Raw genomic sequence first — 24,540 nt, 5'->3', positions numbered from 1 at the left:
ACAGTAACTTCATTGCAGTGTTAATGTAAGCCTACTTGTGACAAGAATAATGATTATTATTAGATGATATGTGACTGATTAATGTAGACAAGTGCATAAGGACGCCTTTTGGTAGGAAGAATGAGGAGAGACAATAAAAAATAAAAGGGTATAGTTCTAAAGCGGGTGTCGGGACAGGGTGTACGTGCACAATGGTTTGAAGGTGGCAAGGCAGGTTGAAAAAGCGGGATAAAACGTGCAGGATCCTGAGTTTTATAAATAGAAGCATAAGAGTACAAAAGCAAGGAGGTTATGGCGAGCCTTTAAAAAATACTGGTTCAGCCTCAGCTGGAATATTATGTTTAATTAAAGGAACCACACTTCAGGATGTGAAGGGATCTATGAGGGGGCAGCAAAACATTGTGAGAATGGTTCTAGGGATGAGGGACTTCAGTTCCAAGGGCAGATTGGAACTAATGGGTTTGTTCTTCTTGGAGAAGGGCGAGAGGAAATTTGAGAGAGGTGCCCAAAATCTTGAATAGATCGAGAGAAACTGATCCCATTGGTGGAGAGGTTGAGAGTCACAGGGCGCCAATAGCAACAGAACCAAATGCAGCATAAAGAAACACTGGTGTTGCAATCTGGAATGTGCTGCCTGAAAAACTATTGAAAGCAAATTTGATTGTGGCTTTCGAAAGGGAATAGGATGACTACCAGAAGGGTTATAGATAAGGACAGAAGAATGGGACTCGCTAAATTGTCCTTGCAGAGAACCAGCACAAGCGCGATGGGCTGAATTGCCCCTTGTGTAATCATCCTACAATTGTATGATTTCCCTTGAGTCTCCTCGACCAGAGTATAAATGTCAAGCAGTTTAACTTTGTTTTTGAGTCAACATTGAAGTTAATCTCTTTTTTTTTAAAAATAGCATGGCATCAGAAAGGCTACAGTGAAAATCCTGAAAAACTTTGACGAAGCAATAGTAGTTGATGCTGCAAGCCTAGAACCAGAATCTTTATATCACAGGACTTTTGCGGGGTGAGTCACAACAAGTGCTGGAAATGCTTAAGCTAAGCAACTTGTGTTCTCTCGTCTTCTTGTCGCTGAATACTTGTAAAGTTCAAAATAGAGCATAGTAAAAAAGCTGTTGGGTACAGTGAGGCCAGAATTGTTGCATGGACGAGTTTTGATCACTTCGATCATGCAGAGGAATTTTCCAGGTCATATTTCCCTAATAGACTTGTTTTTTTCCCCCCTTCGCCTCCCAGGAGATTACATGGAGCAGGTAGTAGGGGGAGTGTCTGTATTGTTATACACAAGGCATCCCATTTGTGTGGAACAGACTTGATGAACCAGTAGATCTTTTCTGGTCTATTCTATCATAGCAGCTGTCTTTGTAACAGATGACCAAAGAAGATATGGGTGAAAAGAATACTTAAACCGACAGGTCTTTTTTAAAACCATTCCGAATGTTATGTCAAGGCTGGCTGTACAGTCTTGCGTTTTTTCAAAAAGTTCCTCTTAATTTGAAAAAATAGTTTTGAACTCAACTTATCGCCCAATTATTCAGACTGTGATAAAACCAACACTATAATCCTCAAAGTCATTCCACTCAACAAGGCTCCCTTGGCAGAACCTCCCAAACCTGTGCCCCCTAGCTTCTTGAGGGCCAAGAGCAGCAGCAGAGAACATCATCACTTAAGTTCCCCTCCAAATTGCACATTATACTGACTTGGAACTTCACTGTTGCCAGTTAAAAAAAACCTGGAACTCTGCTCCTAACAACATTGTGGATGTTCCTACAACACATGGCCCGCCGTGATTTAGACGGCAGTTCACCACCACATTCTCCAGGGCAATTAGGCATATATGCTGGCCTATCCAGCGAGGCCCACAGCCCGTGACAGAATGTTTTAAAATTTTATTTGTTTATAGTAACTCGTGCTTCAAGCTCATGATAAAGTGGATCTTGGTGCTGGATGTTGCAAACCGTAAAGTTCTTGGGCTCCTTCAGACACACCTTAGAACTGTAACAAACAGTAGATAGCTTTAAATATAAACTAACACTTGGGGTTGGTTTAGGACAGTGGGCTAAACAGCTAGCTTGTAATACAGAACAAGGCCAGCAGTGCGGGTTCAATTCCCGTGCCGCCCTCCCCGAACAGGCGCCGGAATGTGGCGACTAGAGGCTTTACACAGTAACTTCATTGAAGCCTACTTGTGACGATAAACGATTATTATATTATTATTATCTGAATGTTGATGGATACACTTATACCTAAAAAACCATAAGCAGTTTAATCAATTTTAACTGCTCATCATATGGTTTGGAACACCTATTAACTAGGGTGACCTTTAATTTTACCATTGGCTACACCAAAGGTCATGTGTTTCTCTTGTCTATTCAGTCCTTAGTTTTCACTAAGGTTGACTCATTATCTTTCAGGGACTCCCCGTTCTAGTAGAGCACTGTGCGTCATCCAGACTTTTCTCTAAATAATGAAAAAATGAAGTTTATTTATTTAGCGAATGCAAAGTCGCTAAGCCTAAGTTTCTCCTGCTGTGTTGAGTGCGGATAGACCTCCAGTGTGTCTATGGACACTTCCATGATGTTGTGCATAGTTTGCCCTCTCCCACAGGCACATAAGGGATTGCCACTAATACCCCAACTATGGAGGTTGGCTAAGCAGAGGCCTTGGCCGGTCCTGAACCTCTTCAGGATGGGTCACTCTTTACATTGTATTATTGCTGCGGTTTCCTCCCACCGACCAGATATGTGCAGATAAAGTGGATTGGCCATGCTAAATTGCCCCTCAATGTCCAGGGATGTGCAGGTTAGTTTATGGGATTATGGGGATAGGGCCAGATGGACACTAGTCAATGGGCAGAGAGCTAATTCGAAGGGTCGGTGCAGACTTGATGGGCCAAATGGCCTCCTGCACTGTAGGGTTTCTTTGATTCTATTAGCAAGTTTGTGTCAATTGTGTCAGAATTCCTCTTGATTTATTTGGTAGGAGAATGACATTTGGGAAGATAAATGAGCTTGGCCAGTTTATAAGAGAGTCTGAACCAGAGCCGGATGTGAAAAAATCAAAAGGTAAATGTTCGCCCGAGTTTTTATTTGAGAAATGTTCGAGCTATTTTTCAGTCATTGACTCGGTGTCCGTTTTTGTCTGAATTACACTCCAGTGACATGCCTTGGGACGTTTCACTACATTAAAGGCACCATATAAATGTAAGTTATTATGGTATTCTTCAGATCTGATTTAAGGAATCTTTGTGAATATTTGCAGTCTAGCAACATGCTCTGTGTAGCAATTCACAAACCGCAAGGCCTGACAACTAACATGCTCTATGTTTGTGCAAGACGAACTGAGAGAAATGAACAAATGGAGACAGCAAAATGTGGAGAAGTGAGCTTTGTTAATTATCACAGCCCCTAAAGGCAGCCAAGATGGCCTCTTTTTTTTATTTCCTCCTCCTTCTCCCAGTGCTTTCCCTCAAATTGTTGCTTCCGCTTGATAGAGCTGGTGGGGATTAATGGCTCACCCACTGGATCATTGCAATTAGCAATCTGTGTAACAGTCACCAGCAGCAGCAACTGTGCTAAATGGAAAACAAAAACATCATATTGTCTTAAAATGCCGACTGTCAACTTAACAGGTGGCAAACTGAGGGTTGTGATGTCTTTCTGGAATCTATAAAAAGTAAGGGTTTTGCTCCAGTCGTACTCAACATTACATTTGTAAACCTATTTTTATATTATATCAAACAGGTTCCATGTTTTCACAAGCCATGAAGAAGTGGGTACAGGGGAGCACAGACGAGGTAAATTTTGAGACTGCTATTTAAAATAAAATTGTTTTACATGGGCCATTCACGACTCTGCAACATCAGTAACTTGTGAATTTGCGGAGTAATTCTCAGCTCTGTTGGGCTGCTTAAGATGATGATGGTAAAGTGCCACGCGATTATTACTTTCTGCAGATCCAGTGGCTAATTTTAAACTTGCAGCCTCTTCTTCACCTCTCGCACAGTGTAAATCATTATACACAGATCCAGCAGCAGTCAACAACTTATCCTCTCACCGGAGCATGTGATAAAACACCAAATGATTTTCATTGACAGTAAGATAATTATACTAATACAGGACATTTTTACTCTTCCCTGATCATCTTGTCCATTTTAAAAATAGGGAAAAATTTCCCAACTCCATGAGTGCAGATTTGGAATCAAAAATAGCAGGGTAGATTCAGAAAGAATGTTCCCTATGGTGGGGGTGTCCAGAACTAGGGGTCATAGTTTGAGGATAACGGGCAAACCTTTTAGGACTGAGATGAGGAGAAATTTCTTCACCCAGAGAGCGGTGAATCTGTGGAATTCATTTAAACAGTAGTTGAGGCCAAAATGTGTAATTTCAAGAAAGAATTAGATATACCTCTTGGGGCTAAAGAGATCAAGGGGTATGAGGGGAAGACAGTGTTGTGTTCTTGTCAGATGGCCTGATTTATATTACAAGGGCATGTGTGGCTAAATCTATAAACTATTTATTAACATTAATTGTGGGTCAAATATATACAAAACAACAGATGAATAACAGTATGAACATGCACAAGCCATTATCTCTCCCCCAGCTCCCTCGTCAGTCTGAGGTCACCTGACTCTACATTCACTTATATACCAATGAGACTCCTAGTGGTCACTCGGTGAATTACAACACAACCATGATATCACTACATCCCCTTTCCTCTGAAGGAATAAATTAATACATTATCGTCAATATATTTACATGTGATATCATTAGCCTGTGAGTCTAACAGTATTAATTTGTTTCTTTAAAATGTTTTTAATTGTGTTATGGGCGAGGCGTATTCAGAACCCCAAAATGTATCATGGAGTTCAACCAACCTCTCCCTTTAATGGATTTGTTGCTTTTCCGAGCACGCGGCTTTTTCCCTAGGTGTGGGATTACAATTATGGACACGTGGGATTTTAAACACAAAACACTGTTTATTCCATGAACTCAACTTAACATCTTAAATAAACATTGGATCTCTTAACACCCCTTACTTCAAAGATAACTCAGAAAATATTGCAACAGTAAATAACTCCTTAAACTGTTCCTTCAAACTTCCAAGCGACTTAACACCTTTAAACAGTATCACATCAGGTTAAAGGATATATATATTTTCTGTAGAATGGCAGAGATATATTAGCTTGGTTGACTTCAGCTCCAGCACCTTGATTTCTTCCTGCAGCTCTCTGGACACACACAGGCACGCCCAAGCTGCTTTCTCAAACCTGGCTTTCTCCCTTCAAGCAGATCACAGCAAACCAGAACTTCTCAAGCTGCTGTTTCAAACTGGCTTTCTACTTTTAAACTGCTCTCAGCAAAACCAGCCAGGCACTTTTCAGCTGCTCTCAGCAAAACCAGCCAGGCACTTTTCAAACTGCAAAACCAAACTGAAACCTCAAAATGGCTGACCTGAGCTCAGCCTCACCCACTCTCTGACATCACTGTTTTCTTAAAGGTACATTAATTAAACATCCATGTCTTAAAGGTACCCTCACATGACAATTGGTTAACAAATAATATATACGAGAACAGCAACCATAGTATGTACAAATAGACCAAATCTACAAATTGAGTCGATCAGGTTTACTTCTGACTCTGGTTCATCTTCTCAAAGTTTGACCTTGCTGCTCAGAACTTATAGATTCAATGTTCTCCATGACATTCTCATGCTGAGGAACTGCTTAACTATCCGACACTGCAGCTGACGTTGATTCTGACGTAGATTCGTCATCCATCACGTTGTTGTGAAAGTCTTCTCTGGTTTTCAAGAGCACGCGCCGATTTCTTCTTAAAACCAACCCTTCCTCTGTCTGTACATTGTAGGAACGAGGTGCTACTTCTTCAAGTACACGGGCTTTTCTCAATCAATTGCCCGAATCTTCTATTCTTACAATGTCATCTCTACTCAGAGGTGGTAAAGTTCTAGACACTCTCATAGAACTGCTTTTGCTTTGCTTTAATGTTTTGCATTTCCTGCAAGTGTGATACGCAACCTTCTATTCATGAGTAACTCTGCTGGCGATCTACCATGTGACAATGGTGACACTCTGTAACTTAATAGTGCGAGATAGGGACCAGATTGGCTGTCCATTGCCTTCTTCAACAATTGCTTGACAATATGCACACCTCTTTTGGTTTTGTCATTGGCTTGAGGATACAACAAACTTGACGTGACGTGATTGAAATCATATGTGACTGCGAATTGTTGCCACTCTTTACAGCTGAAACAAGGACCATTGTCACTGATGACTGCTTGAGGAATTCTGTGCCTAGCAAAAATTTGGGTGGTATACAGTAATACACTGCCCACCGTTATGTTTTACAGTAGAGCCATTTTGAGATAGTTTGAAAAATAGTCTATGATAATTAAATAATCTTTCCCTTATAGGTGAAAGAGATCCATAGCTACTTCCTGCCATGGTGCCTGCCATGGTGGCTTAGGCAAATCAGATATTTTTATAGGTTCTCTTGTTTGCTTGCAACAATGCGTCTAGCAAGAGTCACAACAACTGACCATCCTGTCAATATCCTGGTTTATACCTGGCCAGTAAACAGAGTCACGAGCTCTCCGTTTACACTTTTCAATCCCGAGATGTCCTCCATGTATCCTCTTAAGTACATCCTTGCAAAGAGATTGAAGTATAACTATAGAGTTCAAACGAAGTACAACTCCATTAATGATACTGAGTATATTGTAGAACTCCATACATATTGCAAATTTAAACGTATTAAACACAACAATTGCTTTGGGCCCTGCTGCTGTTAGGAGCATCGCTACCGTACCCAAATCTTATTGATCCACTAAATTTACTGCAGTAAGAAACAGATTAAGTTGTTGTTTAAACACCGCCAGTTGCTGTCCACATTACCATGAAATCCGAGACTCATTAGTGGCTTCAACGACTCGATATAGTTCATTCTTGCAGTCCGCAAAATCTTCAAATCTCTATGGACCCTGTGGCAGGCTTCACTCAACAATGTGACAGATTTTTCTCGATGTTTAATACCATTCAGTCCTAGTATGATGTGTTCTTGCCGGATGGCCTGATTTATATTACAAGAACACTTGTAGCTAAAGCTATGATTTATTAACACTTAACTGCGGATCAAATATGTACAAAACAATAGATGAATAACAGTATGAACATGCACAAGCCACTTTGTCTCTCCCAGCTCCCCAGTCAGTCTGAGGTCATCTGACTTTAACATTCACTTATCTACTAATGAGCCTCTTAGTGGTCATTCGATGAATTACAATATAACCAGGATATCACTACAGGCGAGATCAGGGTATTGAACTTGAGGATCAGCCATGATCACAACAATGGCGTCCTCCTGCTTCTATTTTCTATGTTACATGCTGCAGCACTGGACTGCGTGGTCAGATAAGCTAACCCATTAACCTACCGAAGATGACAAGCAAACCAGTGGGCGGGATTCTCCGGTTCCTCAGCCACGTGTTTCTAGGCCGCGCAGCGTTCACTGGTGGCGGGATTCTATGCTCTCGCTGCTTGCCAATGGCGTTCGCCATTGCAACCACCCCATGCGGCCGGCAGGGGCACTATGCTGGCAGGATGAAGGAATCCCAACAGCTTGAGAATTCAGGCCAGCATGATCGTGGCACAGTGGTTAGCACTGCCGATCACAGCGTCAGGGACCCGGGTTCAATTCCGGCCTTGGGTGACTGTGTGGAGTTTGTACTTTCTCCCTGTGTCTGTGTGAGTTTCCTCCGGTTGCTCCTGTTTCCCAGTCCAAATTTGTGCAGGTTAGATGCATTGGCCATGTTAAAAATTGCCCCTCACTGAGCAGGGATGTACAGGTTAGGTGAGTTTATGTGGATAGGGCGGGGAGTAAACCTGGGTAGAGTGCTCTTTCCGAGGATCAGTACAGACCCAAAGGGCCGAATGGCTCCCTCTCCACTGTAGAAATTCTATAAATTCTATTGCCCTTACTGCAACCTCTTTGTTTTTCAATGAGTTCGGTCGGGATCAACAAATACGTAGTTTTTTTTTCATTTGTGTCCTCTTGCAATACAAATTTAATTAATCCCAGTCTCCAGCTGGAGAAAACTGAGATTGTTTTCGAATGTGATTGGTATTTCCTGTACTTTTATGAACCATGTCCGAAATAACTAGTACCATATTTATTTACATCCACGATTAACACACAACAGCACAGACCATTGATCTCCGTCTAATGTTCATATTTAATATCAGGGCTCTGTCCTCTCCATTCTGTGTTTTGTACTTGCGCCCCCGCCCCGCAATGTTTCCCTTTATCTGCTTGCCAATGCCCTCCTCTCTCATGCCTGAGGTGCCTATGGGGCATTAGAAATGAAAGGCATGACCTAAATGCAATGTTATTTTTGTTTTGGATTCTGAGTTTCTGTTTACAAATCATGTCCAGTCGCTTCTTTCTTTTTCTCCCCAACTGTGGATCAAAAGCCAAAAAACTATTTTCCATAAATGTCCAATGCTGATTTTTTTTTTTTTTAAATCAAATTTGATCATACAGGGGACAGCAACATCAGCTGATTCCAGTGTTTCAGATCCAGATCATAGAACCATAGAATTTACAGTGCAGAAGGAGGCCATTCAACCCATCGGGTCTGCACTGACTCTAGTAAAGAGCACCCTACTTAAGCCCACATCTCCACCCCATCCCCACAAACCAGCAACCCCACCTAACCTTTTTGGACACTTAAGGGCAATTTAGCATTGCCAATCCATCTAACCTGCACATCTTTGGACTGTGGGAGGAAACCGTAGCACCAGGAGGAAACCCACGCAGACACGGGGAGAACGTGCAAACTCCGCACAGACAGTGACCCAAGCCGGGAATAGAAACTGGGACCCTGGAGCTGTGAAGCAACAGTGCTAACCACTGTGCTCCCGTGCCGTGAGCACGAGGACTATGTCACAGGGAGTGTTAGATAGGAGGGAAAAAACTAGAGAAATAATTGGGTTATCCTATACAATAAGAGTTTTTCTACTCATCTATTCATACAACCATTCAGGACTGTGAAGTTGTTTCTGTTTTAGGCCCAGGAAGAGATGGCATGGAAAATTGCCAAGATGATTGTCAATGACGTCATACAACAAGCACAAAGTGAGCCACTCGTGAAATCCACAAAGGTAATGATCTGGTGCTGTTGAAACACTACATCTTTAACACTATTACTACTAAGAACTCCTGAAATAACATGTTGTGTTATTCACAGTGGACCAGAATGTAAAGGAAACATTTGTGTGCCTCAGGTAAGTGCTTATTTTTCATCTGTCAAGAGCATAAGAAAATTGAAACATTAAATAGTTGATGAATTTTTAATGTAATGAAAGCTACCTGGCAATGGTGGACTGGTTCTTTAACAAAGTACTTCACATTTCCCCATTGGCAGGTCACTTCTCTCTCGACCTTTTAGCTCTGAAGAAGGGTCATACGGACTTGAAACATTTATTCTATTTTCTCTCTCCACAGATATTGCCAGACCTGCTGAGTTTTTCCAACATTTTATGTTTTTACTTCTGATACCAGCATCTGCAGTATTTTGATTTTATCTCTCTCACCTTGTGCTTTCTCAGTATCTCCCATATTCCTTTTTCTTGCTTTCGTGCTCCCCCTCTGCATTGCACATGCCCTCTGTCGCACGTTCACCTGCTCCCCAGCGATTCAGCTCGCTGACCTTTCATCAGAACTAGAAAATGTTAGTAATGTAACAAAGTTTTAAATCAGACTCACACAGCGCAGAAGAGGCCCATTCGACCCATCAAGTCTGCACCACCGCATGAAAACACCTGACCAAACTACCTAATCCCATTTACCAACACTTGGCCCATGGCCTTGAATGTTATGATGTGCCAAGTGCTCATCCAGGTACTTTCTAAAGGATGTGAGGCAACCCGCCTCTACCACCCACCCAGGCTGTGCACTGCAGACCGTCACTACCCCCTGAGAAAACAAAAATTCCTCTCATCCCCCCCCCAAAAAAAACCTTCCGCCCCTTGAACATGTCTCCCTTTGTGACTGATCCTTCAACTAATGGGAACAGCTGTTCCCTACCTACACTGTCCATGCCCCTCATAATCGTGTACACCTCTGTCTTCTCTGCTCCTACAAAAACAAAGAAATGAGTAGCGAGGCAGGGAAAAAGAAGAGGGGAATTGGTGGCAGGCAGGAGAGATTCAATAACTAAGAAGTAGGAGCAGGAGAGCATACTATGGCCCCTCGAACCTGCTGTACCATTCATTAGGATCATGGCTAACCTTCAAGCTCAACTGCACTTTCCTGCCCAATCCTTATAAATCCTCTGATCCTATCTTGAAGCCTGTAGTATGTGTGTGTGTGTGTGTGTGGGGGGGGGGGGGAGGTGAATTGCATTTACCATATTTACGTACTTGTAGAAGCTCCTACAATCTGCTTTATATTTCTTGCTTGTTTACTCTTATCTATTTTCTCCCTCTTTCACTTGTTTAGTCATCCTTTGCTGATTTTGGAAACTCTCCCACACTTCAGGTTTATTACTCTTCTTACAAGCCTCTTCCTTTAATCAAACGCTACCCTTGATATCCTCTAATACAAAAGTAAAATACGGCAGATACTGAAAATCTGGAATAAAAACTGAAAACTCTTGAACTATTCAGCAGGTGAGGCTCCGTCTATTGAGAGAGAAACAGTAAATGTTTCAGATCGATAACCTTCAGTCAGAACTGGAAAAGTTAATGACATGACAGGTTTGGAACACGTTTAGAGAGAGGAGGACAGAAGAGCAAAAAGGAAGGTCTTTGATGGGGTGGAAGGCAGGAGAGTATGAATGGTGTTATGGGCCAGGGCTTAGAGAACCCCAAAGTGTATCATGGAGCTCACCTGACCCACAACATTTAATAGATTGTGGTATGGGGAGCACAAGGCCCACTCTACAGGTGTGGTACAGCAGAAATGGAAAAGTATTTTTAAAAAGCAAAACAATGTTTATTCTATTAACTCAAGTTAACCTTTTTAAAACAAACAGTGAACATCTTAGCAACTATTAATTCAAATACAACCCCAAACGAATACAACACTAAGTAATGCGTACGCTGTCCTTTTAACATCCAGAAGACTTACAAAAAACATAACCTTTAACAGAAGCACATCAGGTTAAAGTCACAATGAAATGAAATGAAAATCGCTTATTGTCACGAGTAGGCTTCAATGAAGTTACTGTAAAAAGCCCCTAGTCGCCACATTCCGGCGCCTGTTCGGGGAGGCTGGTACGGGAATCAAACCGTGCTGCTGGCCTGCCTTGGTCTGCTTTCAAAGCCAGCGATTTAGCCCTGTGCTAAACAGCCCCTACTCAGAACATTTATAATTCTGAATGTACCAAATGATCAAGAGACTGTCTTTTCATGGCAGAGAGAACAGCAGTACAGCTGCTGTGTCTGGCTTCAGCTCCAACACTGAAAACGAAACCAAAAAGATACCGACACACCCAAGCTTTTCTCAAAGTGAAACTAAAAAGCAGAGCCAGAGCTCTGCTCCACCCACACTCTGACATCAAGGCAGTAACATGAGCAGCCAAACATTTCCTAAAGCGACATTCTCATGACAATGGGCAGAAGGAGGAAGGCAGGTAATGACATAAATAAAACAAAGTATGGGTCCAGAAGAGAGTTAAATGAGAATGGCTGAATCATCAACAGCTACCATCTGAAAAATGGGGGAAGAGGTGATCTGAAATTGTTGAACTCAATGTTGTGTCTGGAAAGCTATGAAGTGCCTATTTGAAAGAGGCTTTTGATAGAACTTCCAATGAACGTCACTGGAACGGTGCGGGAGACTGATGACAGGCAATTGTAAAATCAGTGTTATGCTTGTGAACCAAATGGAGATGTTCCGCAAAACAGTCAACCAATCTCCTCAGTGTAGGAGTGACTGCATGGTTAGCAGTGGATACACTACGCCAAATTGAGAGTAGTCCAAGTAAGTCGCTTCTTTACCTGGGAAGACCATTTGGGTCCTTTGGGGCCCAGGACTGTGGAAACGGTGGAGGCAAACGGTGTTGCATCTTCTGCGTTTGCATGGGATGGGGAGGGGATGTTGGGGGTGGTTTGAGGAATGGACCAGGGTGTCCCAGAGGGAGTAGTCCTAGTGCAGGGATGAAAATGGAGGCATGGGGAAAATGTGCTGGTGGCAGCATCATTCGAAAGTGGTGGAAATGGCAGAGGAAGATCTGTCGAATTTGGAAACTTGTGGGATGGAAGATGAGGAACCCTATCATGTATCTGTGAGTGGGATGAGAGCAGAAGTGTGGGAAATGGAATGAACAGAGTTAAGAGTCTGGTCAACCACATTTAAGGGGAAACCCCAGTTTAGAGGAAGGGAAGAAAACAAAATTGGCCGTGTGACCGGAAACAGTAGTGGTGGTTAATGGATGTTTTTTGGACTGGAGGAAGGTTTACAGTTGAGTCCATCAAGGTTGGTGTTAGAATTCCTGCTCTTCTTGATATAAATGTCTTTGATGTCCCAAACCTTGGTGTACAGAGCACAGTTTCAAAATTTGCAGATGGTACAAAACTTGGGAAGTATTGTGAACTTTGAGGAGGTTAGTAGAACTTCAAATGAACAAAGACATGTTGGTGCAAAGGGCAGACAAATGGTAGATAAAGTTTAATGTAGAGAAGTTGTAAAATGATTCATTTTGGTTGAAAGAAAAGCAACAGGAAATAATGAGTGCAATTCTCAAGGGTACGCAGGAGTGAGGGACATGGGTGTACATGTGCATTAATCATTGAAGGTGATGGGATAGGTTGAAAGAGCAATTAATAAAACAAAAAGCATTCTAGGTTTTCTTAATAGGGACAGAGACTACAAAAGCATGTAAGGAATGTTATATTTGTAAAGAAAATAGTTTGACTTTAACTGGAGCATTCATAGTTAGGCTGGAGATGTGGAAGATTGGAGAAATTGAGATTGCTTTTTTTTCAAGAAGAGAAGGTTGAGAGGAGATTTGATAGAGCGATTCAAAATCATGAGATGTCTGGACAGAGTGATGAGGGGGGCGAAAACTGTTCCCATTGGTGGGAAGGATCAAGACCAAGAGGCACAAATTCAAGGTAGCAAAGGCAACATGAGAAAATCTTTTTCACGCAGCAAGTGGTTAGGATCTGGAATGCACGGCCCGAGAGTGTGATGAAGGCATTGAGGAGGAAATGTTATTATTTGGAAAGGAAGAATGTGCAGGGCTGCAGGGAGAAGGTGGGGGAGTGAAACTAGGTTAATTGCTTCTTTCAAGACCAAGCGCAGGGACACTAGACCAAATGCCACCCTCCTGTGATATTATAGTTCTGTGACATGTAGGTAGTGTGGTTTTAGAAGGTGGCATCATCAGAACAGATGGAGGAACTGGGAGAATGGAATAGAGTCCCAGCAGGGAAGCAGGGTGAAATGAAGTTCAGTGAAGATGGCTGTGGGAGTCAGTGGAAATTGGTGGATAGTCTGTCCGCAGATATGGAAAGATAAGTCTTGGAAGGGAAGATGGCGAGCAGGAGGGTTGGGGAGAGAGGCAGTGAACAGGAAGAAAGTGTTTGCTTTTAAAACAGGCTGAGCATGTTCAGTAGCTGCGTGAAAACAAAAATGAGAACATAGGAATTAGGAGCAGAAGTTGACAATCCAGTCCTTCTAGCCTGCTCCACCATTCAATTAGATCATAGCTGATCTCTTCCTGGTCTCAGATACACCTCCCTACCTGTTGCCCATATCCCTTTAACCCGTTTTTAAAAATCAGAAATATTCTATCTTCTTGAAACATTTAATGACTCCGACTCCATCGGACTATGGGGCAGCGAGTTCCACAAATTCATCACCCTCTACGAGAAGTAGTTTCTCCTCATCCCAGTTTAAAATCTACCGCCTCTCGACCTATATCTGTGACCTCTCATACTAGATTGCCATACAAGGGGGAACATTTGGATAACGTTTACTTTATCAGCCCATTTTAGTATATTGTTCCAACGATCAGATCCCCTCTCATCCTTCTAAACTCCAGCGAGTGTAAACTAAAATCTTTTTTAAATTTTTTATAAATTTAGAATACCCAATTATTTTTTTTCCAATTAAGGGGCAATTTAGTGTGGTCAATCCGTCTACTCTGCACATCTTTGGGTTGTGGGGGTGAAACCCACGCAGACACGGGGAGAAAGTGCAAACTCCACACAGACAGTGACCCGGGGCCGGGATCGAACCCGGGTCCTCAGCGCCGTAGGCAGCAGTGCTAACCACTGGGCCACCGTGCTGCCCTAAACTAAAATCTTTTAATCCCTCCTCATACGTCAACCCATTCATCCCGGAATCAATCTGGTGAATCTCCTCTGAACTGCCTCCAATGCCATCACATCCTTCCTCAAGTAAAGAGATCAAAACTGGACACAATACTCTAGATGTGGTCTCCCCAACACCCTATACAATTGCAACAACACTCCTCTACTTTTATACTCCAGTTGTTTTGCAATAAACGGCAACATTCCATTTGCCTCTTTAATTACTCGCTGTACCTGCGTACCGACTTACTGCGACTCATGACCAAAGACACACTGCTTTTCATTTTGATAATTTGCCTTTCTATTTTTTCAGCAAAAATGGATAACCTCACACTTATCTACACTAAATACAATCTCCCAAATTTTAGCCCATCTCCTAGCCTATCGATGTCTGTCTGTAAAATCTTTATCCCCTCTTCACTGCCTGCTTTCCCACCTATTTTAGTATAATCTGCAAATTTTACTATGTTACACTCTGTCCCTGCTTGCAGATCATTTATATAGATTGTGAACAGTTGAGGTCCGAGAGCTGACCCCGTGGCACCCCATTAGTTGCAGTTCGCCAGCTAGAGAAGAACCCATTTATCCCAACTACCTTCTTCCTGTCAGTCAGCCAATCCTCAATCCAACTAGTACCCCCAATCCCCTGCGATCTCACCTTCTGGATCAGTCTTTTATGCGGCACCTCGTCAAATGCCTTCTGGAATCTAGATATACCACATCTACAGGTTCCCCATTATCCACTTTGCTGGTTATGTCCTCCAAGAACTCAAGCAAGTTTGTCAAGCATGACTTACCCTTCATAAAGCCATGCTGACAATGATGGATTGTGTCCTTGTCTTTCCAAATGTTCACTCGCCTCCCCCTTAATGATTGATTCCAGCAATTTCCCCACCAGTTAAGCTAACCAGTCGATAGTTTCCTACTTTTTGCCTTGCTCCCTTTTTGAACAGGGGCATGTTTCCAATTCACCTGGACCCTTCCAGAATCCAGGAAATTCTGAAAAATCAAACCAGTGCATCCACTAGCTCTGCTGCTACCTCCCTTAATCCCCTTGGGTGCAGCTCATCAGGACCTGGAGACTTACCTGCCTTTAATCCCATTAGTTTATTTAATACCATCTCCCTAGTGATGTTTATTGCACCAGATTCCTCAGCATTATCTGTGGTTTTTGAATTTTTAAAATTATCTTCTACCGTGAAGACAGAGGCAAAATATTGGTTCAGTGCCTCCGCCATATCTGTGTTCCCCATTATTACCTCACCAGTATAGTCCTTTAAAGGGGCAACATTTAATATTCAGACCGTGCTATTTTGGAGAAGGTCACTTCACAAGCCGCGCTAAAACAAAAACATGCCAATACAATTCACTTTATCCAAGGGATACCTGTACTGGAAAGAAAATAGTTGAGGGAGGAAATCTGAATGGGACTAGAGCATCATTTTCATTTCACCTCCATTCAGATAGAGGGAAATAGAAGATTAGGCTGAGAGAGAAGCATTTGTACAGCAGCTGCTTTCAGTCACCCATATCCCCTTAATGTATTTTATTGCTAGGGTGTTTTGTTTTATAGGACCTACTCATAGAATTATTGGCCAGCATTTTATAGAGAAGTGAATGATTAATATGTAAGACCAATGATCTCAATATCTCAAGCAGCCTAGAAAATACTTTCTTTAGGTTTATGAATAGTTGAATATGTATCGGATATCTCAATAGACCAATTTTTCCCACTCCTATATAATTTTTGGCATGATTTAGTGCATTAATCATTTCATACGTCAGAAGTGACACTCTTTGTCAGACTGAATTAAGCTGTTGCTCTAGTACAATGTGTCTATACTGACTGTAACTTTTATGTATTATATTAATTAAGTTTCTTCTGCGAACAAACAGAAAAAGGTATTTTGAAGGGTGTGATTTATTCTCACTCTATTTTAAACTGTGCTTTTAGTCATTCCATTTTGGATGGGCAATGTTCGAGGGGCTGAAGAACCTACTCCAGCTAAATTTGATATTATGACACTCAGTTATGTTGTATAGCTTGTGGTTTTGTTTTAAACATAGACAAGTCAATAAATAAAGGATGTATCTTCTGTTATAGCTTCATTTAATGAGAGTGAAATGAGAGAAGCAGAAACGGGCAAGCAAGGCAATTCTTAATCTCTCTTTCAGTGATTGCTGATCATAGCAAGTTAAGATTCTTCATGCAGCTGTTGTTTTAATACCGCACTTCAGCTATTAAATACAACACCTGCTTTTCTAACAGCTATGCAAACAGGAACAGCGGGAGTTCAATGGGCTGCACTAGATCTCGAGGATTTCATGTGACTTCTTAAACTGGAAGAGTGAAGCTCGAGCAGTCATGAGAGTTCCCTCGAGTGCAAATTTCATGATGCAGCCCTAAGACCGGGTGTAAATGTGATTTTTTTTTTGTTTGTTTTTTTTTGTTGCAGTGCTGAGTTGTTATTTACCGCAACCATCTCAAAACATTGTTGGGCTTGTATGTTGTATCAGGTGACTGAAACAGTGGGTCTAACAGCAACGATTGTGGTGAAGGGCCTTGAGTGCATTACATCACATTTAGGGAGGGCTAGAGATATAGATAGGACTCAAAATATGGAATGGTTTTGATTTAATAATACCTGCACCACATAGTGCATAGAGTAACAACTGCTTGCTTCCCGAGCGAGACATGTCTTGGAGCACTTTGCAGGCTGATGGACAAAGAAAAGGAGGAAGGGCGAGAAGATGGTTTAAGAAAGTAATCTCTTTTGTTCTGGGTGTATTTGAAAACTTTGAAATTGGCTATATAATACAGGTTTGCTGATTCTAAGTCCATTGGTTTGTTGTAATCTGTCCTTTATCAGTTTAATTGGCTTGCAGTGAAAGTTGGCTACACTGACTGTTAGAGGGTTAAGACTCGGGTGGACTAGATGTGTGGCTGTTGTGAAAGCACCTGATATCAAACATTTTTCCTTGTTCTCAGAGGGCAACTTAGCTGTTTGAAACCCTCAGGTTGATTGTTGTGTGTGTTTTCTTTGTCCTAATTCTAGCTATGACTAAAAGGAAGAAGAACTGGTTCCCGTACCCTCCTGTCCAAGCAGCTTCACTTCACGTCGAGCAGAGGCTTCCTCCTTTCTGTTAACACAGCCATGAAACCACACTGTACTTTACACAGTCTGATATTACTCCGTTGTTTGTATGAAGAAAACTATGCATTCCAGGATTGCCAGCCTCCAGTCGCGCACACGTTTCAACAACTTTAATACCAGTCAGGATACTCTATGAAGGTTTTTTTCTCATGAAGTTGCTGCATCGAGGCGCAAATCAAAGGATTACAAAGCGCCCTTTAAATCTGAGTTCTGGGTGTATGGTTTGAGAACATTTGAAGTGACTATTATAATAGAGCTTTGCTGTGTTCTAAATGACACTCCATTGGTTTATTGCAGTCTGTTTTATTGTCAGCCCTTAGGTGATACCTTCAAGATTTTCGTTCAAAAAATCGGCAAAGTAGGGGAGGGGGGGAAATCTATGATTTTTTTTGGGGTAAACGTTTTGGAAAATCACTCGTTTCTAGCTGATATCTGATAAATGGAGACATTTACTCAGATGCTACCTAATTGTATTGAGATTGAGTATTATCACAGAAACAAGCAAACAGGCTGTGTGTAGGTTTTTGGTACTATGTACCATTTCTATGTTTTCGGATGCATAAGTATTCATGTACTTAATCTAAAATCATACCTATTTAATTGTGTTTGATTTAAAATACATATATTATTGAGGCTGGTGTGACTTGTGTTTGTTTTTCTCTTATTTTTGAATACATGGGAGGGCAGAGATTTTAATCAGTGTGGTCACTACAATTTCAGTGAAATTGGTGGTGAACGTATTGTGTGAAATTGACTCCTAAATTGTAAGAGCTTATAGTGAAATAACACATTTTCTTATCGGTCGTAATAATTATAAACCCAGAGCTAATGATCTCCACTTATTTCCCACCATTTATTTTAATTGTGCTACATTATTTTACAAAAATCTACTCCTGTTTCACGTGTGTATTCTTGTATGCACACTCAATCTCATTCGCCCTCTCGCTCACACTCAATTTCAGTGTTATTGTTGTAATCATTTCTATCAACCTGTCAAAAGTTTTAGCGGAGATCCATAGCAACTGGACTCAAATAGACCACGGTAGCATTGTGGATAGCACAATTGCTTCACAGCTCCAGGGTCCCAGGTTCGATTCCGGCTTTGGTCACTGTCTGTGCGGAGTCTGCACATCCTCCCTGTGTGTGCGTGGGTTTCCTCCGGGTGCTCCGGTTTCCTCCCACAGTCCAAAGATGTGCAGGTTAGGTGGATTGGCCATGATAAATTGCCCTTAGTGTCCAAAATTGCCCTTAGTGTTGGGTGGGGTTACTGGGTTATGGGGATAGGGTGTAGGCGTTGACCCTGGGTAGGGTGCTCTTTCCAAGAGCTGGTGCAGACTCGATGGGCTGAATGGCTTCCTTCTGCACTGTAAATTCTGTGATAATCTAAAAAAAATTCTATGAGAATCCTGACAGTGCAGAAGGAGGCCATTCAGCCCATCGAGTCTGCATCTGTCAATTCACAACTTCAGTGTTTTGTTGGGTCTGACTGAGCTTCAAACCCCCATATCCATACCCTGCATCACTCAAGACTACCTACTTTGCACTTGCTTCACCCCAAAGTGTTGTTCATGTTTTCATTATCGTCAGATTTGACCTCTCCAATACATTCCCTGCCAAACCTGCTCAAACTCCTAACACCCTGCACCCTAAAGAAGGGAATTCAAAACATCCCCTCATATTACAAATCTCTGCATGGCCTTGTCCCACTCTCCCTCTGGAAACTCCTCCAGCTCCATTTGGCAATTGTGGCCATTTAGACCTCCCAATGCTCTCGCTCAGCCATCCGTATCAGAATCTCGGCCTACCCTTAAACTGCTCCACCTTTCCACAACTCTCCTTGACTTTTGAAATGTTCTTTTTACCATTCCTTCAGTCACCTACGTAAAAATATAGGAAGGTGGCGTAGGAAGCAGCCATTTGGTCCTTCCAGCTTGATCCGCCATTCATGAAGATCGTGGCTGATCTAATTGTGACCTTAACTCCACTTCCTTGTCTGCCCCTCCATAACGTGACTCCCTTATCAATCAAAAATCTGTCTAATTCAGCCTGGAAAATATTCAATGATCTAGCCTCCACTGCTTGTTAGGGAAGTGAATTCTCTCTCGTTTCTCTTCTGTGGAGTATCTGTGCTGTTTACTGTGTTGCATCAAAGGTATTATATACGTAGTTGTGATCCGTCACCATAGAAATTCATAAATTTGAGGAAACCCTGAGGGTCTTTCCCTTTACCATTATTGACGATCCTATTGACTTTACGGCTTCACTACTTCTGCACATGAAAATTGAGTTTACCTTTGATAGAGTTATTGTAGTATTGTTATTGTAGTATTAACAATTAATCAAATGACAAGTTTCATAATGGCAGCATATGGCTTTGAAAAGGGGGTTGAGATGTCCTTTGCATTCTGCTGAATTAACGTTTAAAAAAAATCAGGCCCAGTTAGAATTTGATTACTCGCAAATAAAAATGCTGTTCAGGTTTCATAAACCAAGCGTTCAGTCCAAGAACACAGCAATTTTGCTCCACTCCATCTTTTCCTTTCCTTGCGCTGCAGGATAAAATATGAAATGGTGAGGGAGGTTTTATCGATTTTATTTTATTTTTTCTAACTCTCATTGACTCCTGACTTTGTGCGGCTTAAGCGAATATTAATTAATAATCTTTATTGTCACAAGTAGGCTTACATTAACACTGCAATGAAGTTACTGTGAATCCCCTAGTTGCCACACTCCAGTGCCTATTCGGGTACACAGAGGGAGAATTCAGAATTCACCTAACGAGCACGTCTTTCGGGACTTGTGGGAAGAAACCGGAGCACCCGGAGGAAACCCACACAGACACAGGGAGAACGTGCAGGCTCCGCACAGACAGTGACCCCAAGCCGGGAATCGAACCTGGGACCCTGGCGCTGTGAAGCAACAGTGCTAACCACTGTGCTACTGTGCCGCCCATATTGGATATTAGGTACGAACTTGATACAAAATTATGCTTTTGTGACCCAGTTATTCTCTCTGCCAAGCCTGGACATTGCCCTTATTTTAGAAGTTGGGGCAGGCACGACCTGCACTCTTCAGAGAGACTAATAGAAAGTGAAGTGACCGACTGACATTCCAAATCATTCAGCAAGAGTGGACTGCACGTGAGGGATGACACATTGAACAAATATAGGATGATGCTGATCGTAAAGTAAACGGGAAACGATTAACTGAGATGCAGCCAATGACACATAGAAAAGGAAATAAACATGATAGACGAAGGGACGGAGTGTGCTGCAGAAGAAGGAGCAACTGTGGAAAAGTCAGCCATATGGTGACAATAACAAAGAGAGACATACAGATGCAGAGTGTGGGAGGATCAGAAAGTTACAGGAAGAGACAAACAATGCTTTTATCTTGAGCATCGTGCAAATTCAATCTGTGTTCTTGTCCCTGCACACAATTCATTCTTGCTGCGCACATAATCAACGGGTATCAGTTGTTGCCAGTTTTATTCTGCAGCCCACCCGCTCTGAATGATCCGACAGTTTCACAATTACATAGACGCGATTAGAATTTGCCTAATACAGAATGGCGCAGCACTGCCAGGGTGAAATTCTCTCAACGCAGTATGTTGGGCTGTGCTGGTCGGTGTGTGTTTTCTGTCTGCTGGAAGCCAAAGAAACAGTTCCCCACAGCTCTCGGCAAGCTTCCTGAGTGTGACTCTGTAGACCACAGCTCCCTTTGGATTCTGGGAGAGTAAGGAATTCTGCACGGAGGAGTCATAATCAGACTGGGAAATCCACCCGAGGGCATGTATAATGCAGAGTAAGTATGCAAAGAAAACATAAGATTTCAGATTTACTTCTCTGCAGAAAACGCACTATTCCATCAGGAAGCATAACAAATGTGGAAGCATCTGTTTGAAGTATTCATACTAAATTACTCTTTTCAAAAAATCTGAATTGGACAAAATAATTGTCCTCTATGGGGATGCTATGATAAATTAATTTTAAAGGATGAAGAGGAGATGGTCATAAATTGGATGGAGAAATCTGCCTACATTTTGTCACAACAAGAGCATCAATACTAACCTAACACTGAGTGCACCTGGATTCATGTACAGCACAAGAAGAGCCACCGTCGCCAGAGTTGGAATATTAAATTCTCACGGCTGGTTTACATAGAAACAAAAATAGGAGCAGCTGGAGGCCATTCTAGTCTTCGAGCCAGCTCCGCCATTGATATCATGGCTGATCTTCCAACACAATAGCCTAATCCCGCCCCCCCCCATAGAACTTTGATCCCCTTCGCCCTAAATGCTGCATCTAACTGCTCCTTGAAAACATGCAATGTTTAGGCCTCAACTACTTTCTTTGGTAACAAATTCCACAGGCCGACCACACTCTGGGTGAAGAAATTTCTCCTCATCTCTGTCCTAAATGGTCCATCCCGTATCCTCAGACTTTGATCCTTAGTTCTAGGCACAGCGACCATCGGGAACATCCTTCTTGCATCTACCCAGTTCTAGTCCTGTTAGAATTTTATTGGTTTCTATTAGATTCCCCCCCTCATTCTTCTGAACGCCAGTGAATACAATTTTTTTTAAAACAATTTTATTGAGGTATTTTTTGGCATTGTAAACTGTTACAGATAACAGAAATGTGCAAACATCAATATAAAACCAATACTTCAATCAAACCATACTGCACATGCCCGCTCCTCTCCCCTAGACACTACCCGCCTATTCATCCCTCCCACTCTACTCTAATCTCCCCCCCCCCTCTCCCCCCACTTCCTCCTCCTACACCCCCCCCTCCCCCCCTTCTGACGTACACTCCCGTGAAGAAGTCGATGAATGGTTGCCACCTTCAGGCGAACCCCAGTACAGATCCCTCAAGGCAAACTTAATTTTTTTCCATACCCAGAAAACTTGACTTGTCCGAAAGCCATAGTTCGGTCTTCGGGGGTTTGTCCCTCCATGCCAGCAATATTTGCCGCCGGGCTATTAGGGAAGCAAAGGCCAGAACATCTGCCTTTTTCTCCCCCTGGACTCCCGGGTCTTCCGAAACCCCAAAAATTGCCACCCCTGGACTCATCACCACCCTTGTTTTCAGCACCCGGGACATGACCCCCGCAAATCCCTCCCAGTACCCCTTAAGCTTAGGGCATGCCCAAAACGTGCACATGGTTCGCTGGTCCTCCCGCGCATCTAGCGCACTTGTCCTCTACCCCAAAGAATTTGCTCATCCGAGCTACCGGCATGTGGGCCCGGTGAACAACCTTAAATTGAATCAGGCCGAGCCCGGCACATGTTGCGGTTGAGTTTACCCTACTCAGAGCTTCCGCCCACAGCCCGTCCTCCATCTCCCCGCCAAGTTCCTCCTCCCATTTGAGTTTCAGTTCCTCCGTCTGGGACTCTTCCCCCTTCATGAGCACCTTGTAGATATCTGAGACTCTACCCTCTCCTCCTTCTCCTCTAGAGACTATTCTGTCCTGGATCCCTATTGGCGGGAGGCGTGGGAAGGATGAGACCTGTTTGCGTACAAAGTCCCGCATCTGTAAGTACCTAAAGTAATTTCCCCTTACCAGCCCAAATTTTTCCTCCAAGCCCCTCAAACTCGCAAAGCTCCCCTCCAGGAACATATCGCCCACCCTCCCCACCCCCGTCCGCCGCCATGTTCAAAACCATCCGTGTTCCCGGGGGCGAATCGATGGTTATCACATATTGGAGCCCAGACAGACGCACCCAGACAGACGCACCCACCCCCCTACATGCCTCCTCCACTGGCCCCATATACGCAGGGCCGCCCCCACTACCGGCCTGGTGGAGTACCTGGCCGGCGACAGCGGTAGGGGAGCCGTGACCAGGGCTACCAAACTGGTGCCCCTGCTCAAAGCCGCCTCCACTCGCTCCCAGATAGACCCCGTACCCACCATCCACTTCCTTATCATGGCTATGTTAGCCGTCCAGTAGTAGTTGATCAGGCTCGGCAATGCCAGTCCCCCCTCGCTGCGGCTCCTTTCAAGCATCGCCTTCTTCACCTGTGGGGATTTTCCCACCCAACAAAGCTCATGATGATTTTGCCAGTCCTTTTCAAGAAGGACCGTGGGATAAAGATCGGGAGGCACTGGAAGAGGAACAGAAATCTAGGGAGGATTGTCATCTTTACAGTCTGCACCCTCCCCGCCTGTGACAGCGGGAGTGCATCCCATCTCCGAAACTCCCTCTTCATTTGTTCCACCACCCTAGTCAACTTTAACTTATGCAACCTGCCCTAGTCTCGTGCCACCTGTATCCCCAAGTACCGAAAACGTTCCCCAACCAACCTAAATGGCAGCTCCTTCAGCCTATTCTCCTGGCCCCTTGCCTGCACCACAAACATCTCACTCTTGGCCATATTTCATTTGTACCCTGAAAACCGGCCGAACTTCCTCAATGTTCCCAGTATATTTTCCATCCCGGCCAGTGGGTCCGACATGTACAGGAGCAGGCCGTCCGCATAGAGAGAGACCCTAGGTTCCAGCCCCCTTAGTCATTCCCTTCCACCCGTTCGCAGCTCTCAACGCCATCGCCAACAGCTCTATGGCCAGCGCAAACAGCAACGGGGAGAGTGGGCACCCCTGTCTGGTCCCGCGATGTAGTCTGAAATAATCTGACATCCTGTTCGTCCTAACGCTAGCTTTTGGGGCCTGGTACAATAGTCTGACCCAATTAACCAGTCCCTCCCTGAACCCAACCGTCCAAGCACCTCCCACAAATAGCCCCACTCCACCCGGTCGAAGGCCTTCTCAGCGTCAATTGCCACCACTACCTCCACCTCCTTGCCCGTCGGGGGCCTCATGATCACATTAAGCAATCTTCTCAAGTTAGCTGTTAGCTGCCTGCCTTTCACAAACCCTGTCTGATCGTCCCCAATCACCTCCGGTACGCAGTCCTCAATTCTAATCACCAGGAGCTTGGCATCCACATTGATCAGGGAGATTGACCTGTATGACCCGCAGGATTCCAGGTCCTTGTCCTGCTTCAATATCAGCGAGATGGTGGCTTGCGACATCG

At 43.3% G+C, this 24,540-nt stretch overlaps 1 protein-coding gene across 4 annotated transcripts in view; it reads left to right on the top strand.

The window, feature by feature from the left end:
- Positions 1–18,147, top strand: part of akap10 (A kinase (PRKA) anchor protein 10) — a 110,926-nt gene extending 92,779 nt beyond the window's left edge. For 2 of the 4 annotated variants that reach the window (XM_072469742.1, XM_072469740.1), the window contains 6 exons: positions 908–1,017; positions 2,994–3,076; positions 3,755–3,807; positions 9,097–9,189; positions 9,276–9,312; positions 17,406–18,147. In XM_072469742.1, the coding sequence (XP_072325843.1) occupies positions 908–1,017; positions 2,994–3,076; positions 3,755–3,807; positions 9,097–9,189; positions 9,276–9,290 (354 nt within the window). In that variant the 3' untranslated portion in view covers positions 9,291–9,312; positions 17,406–18,147. Of the gene's footprint in view, positions 1–907; positions 1,018–2,993; positions 3,077–3,168; positions 3,215–3,754; positions 3,808–9,096; positions 9,190–9,275; positions 9,313–17,405 lie in introns of those variants that run through there. The other 2 variants (XR_011933704.1, XM_072469741.1) reach the window with 2 other exon arrangements.
- The last annotated feature ends 6,393 nt before the right edge of the window (positions 18,148–24,540 follow it).

This window comes from Scyliorhinus torazame, chromosome 12, assembly GCF_047496885.1.
Source record: "Scyliorhinus torazame isolate Kashiwa2021f chromosome 12, sScyTor2.1, whole genome shotgun sequence".
NCBI lineage: Eukaryota > Metazoa > Chordata > Chondrichthyes > Carcharhiniformes > Scyliorhinidae > Scyliorhinus > Scyliorhinus torazame.
Note: the sequence above shows the minus strand (reverse complement) of the source record. Positions and strands in the feature narration are given on the sequence as shown.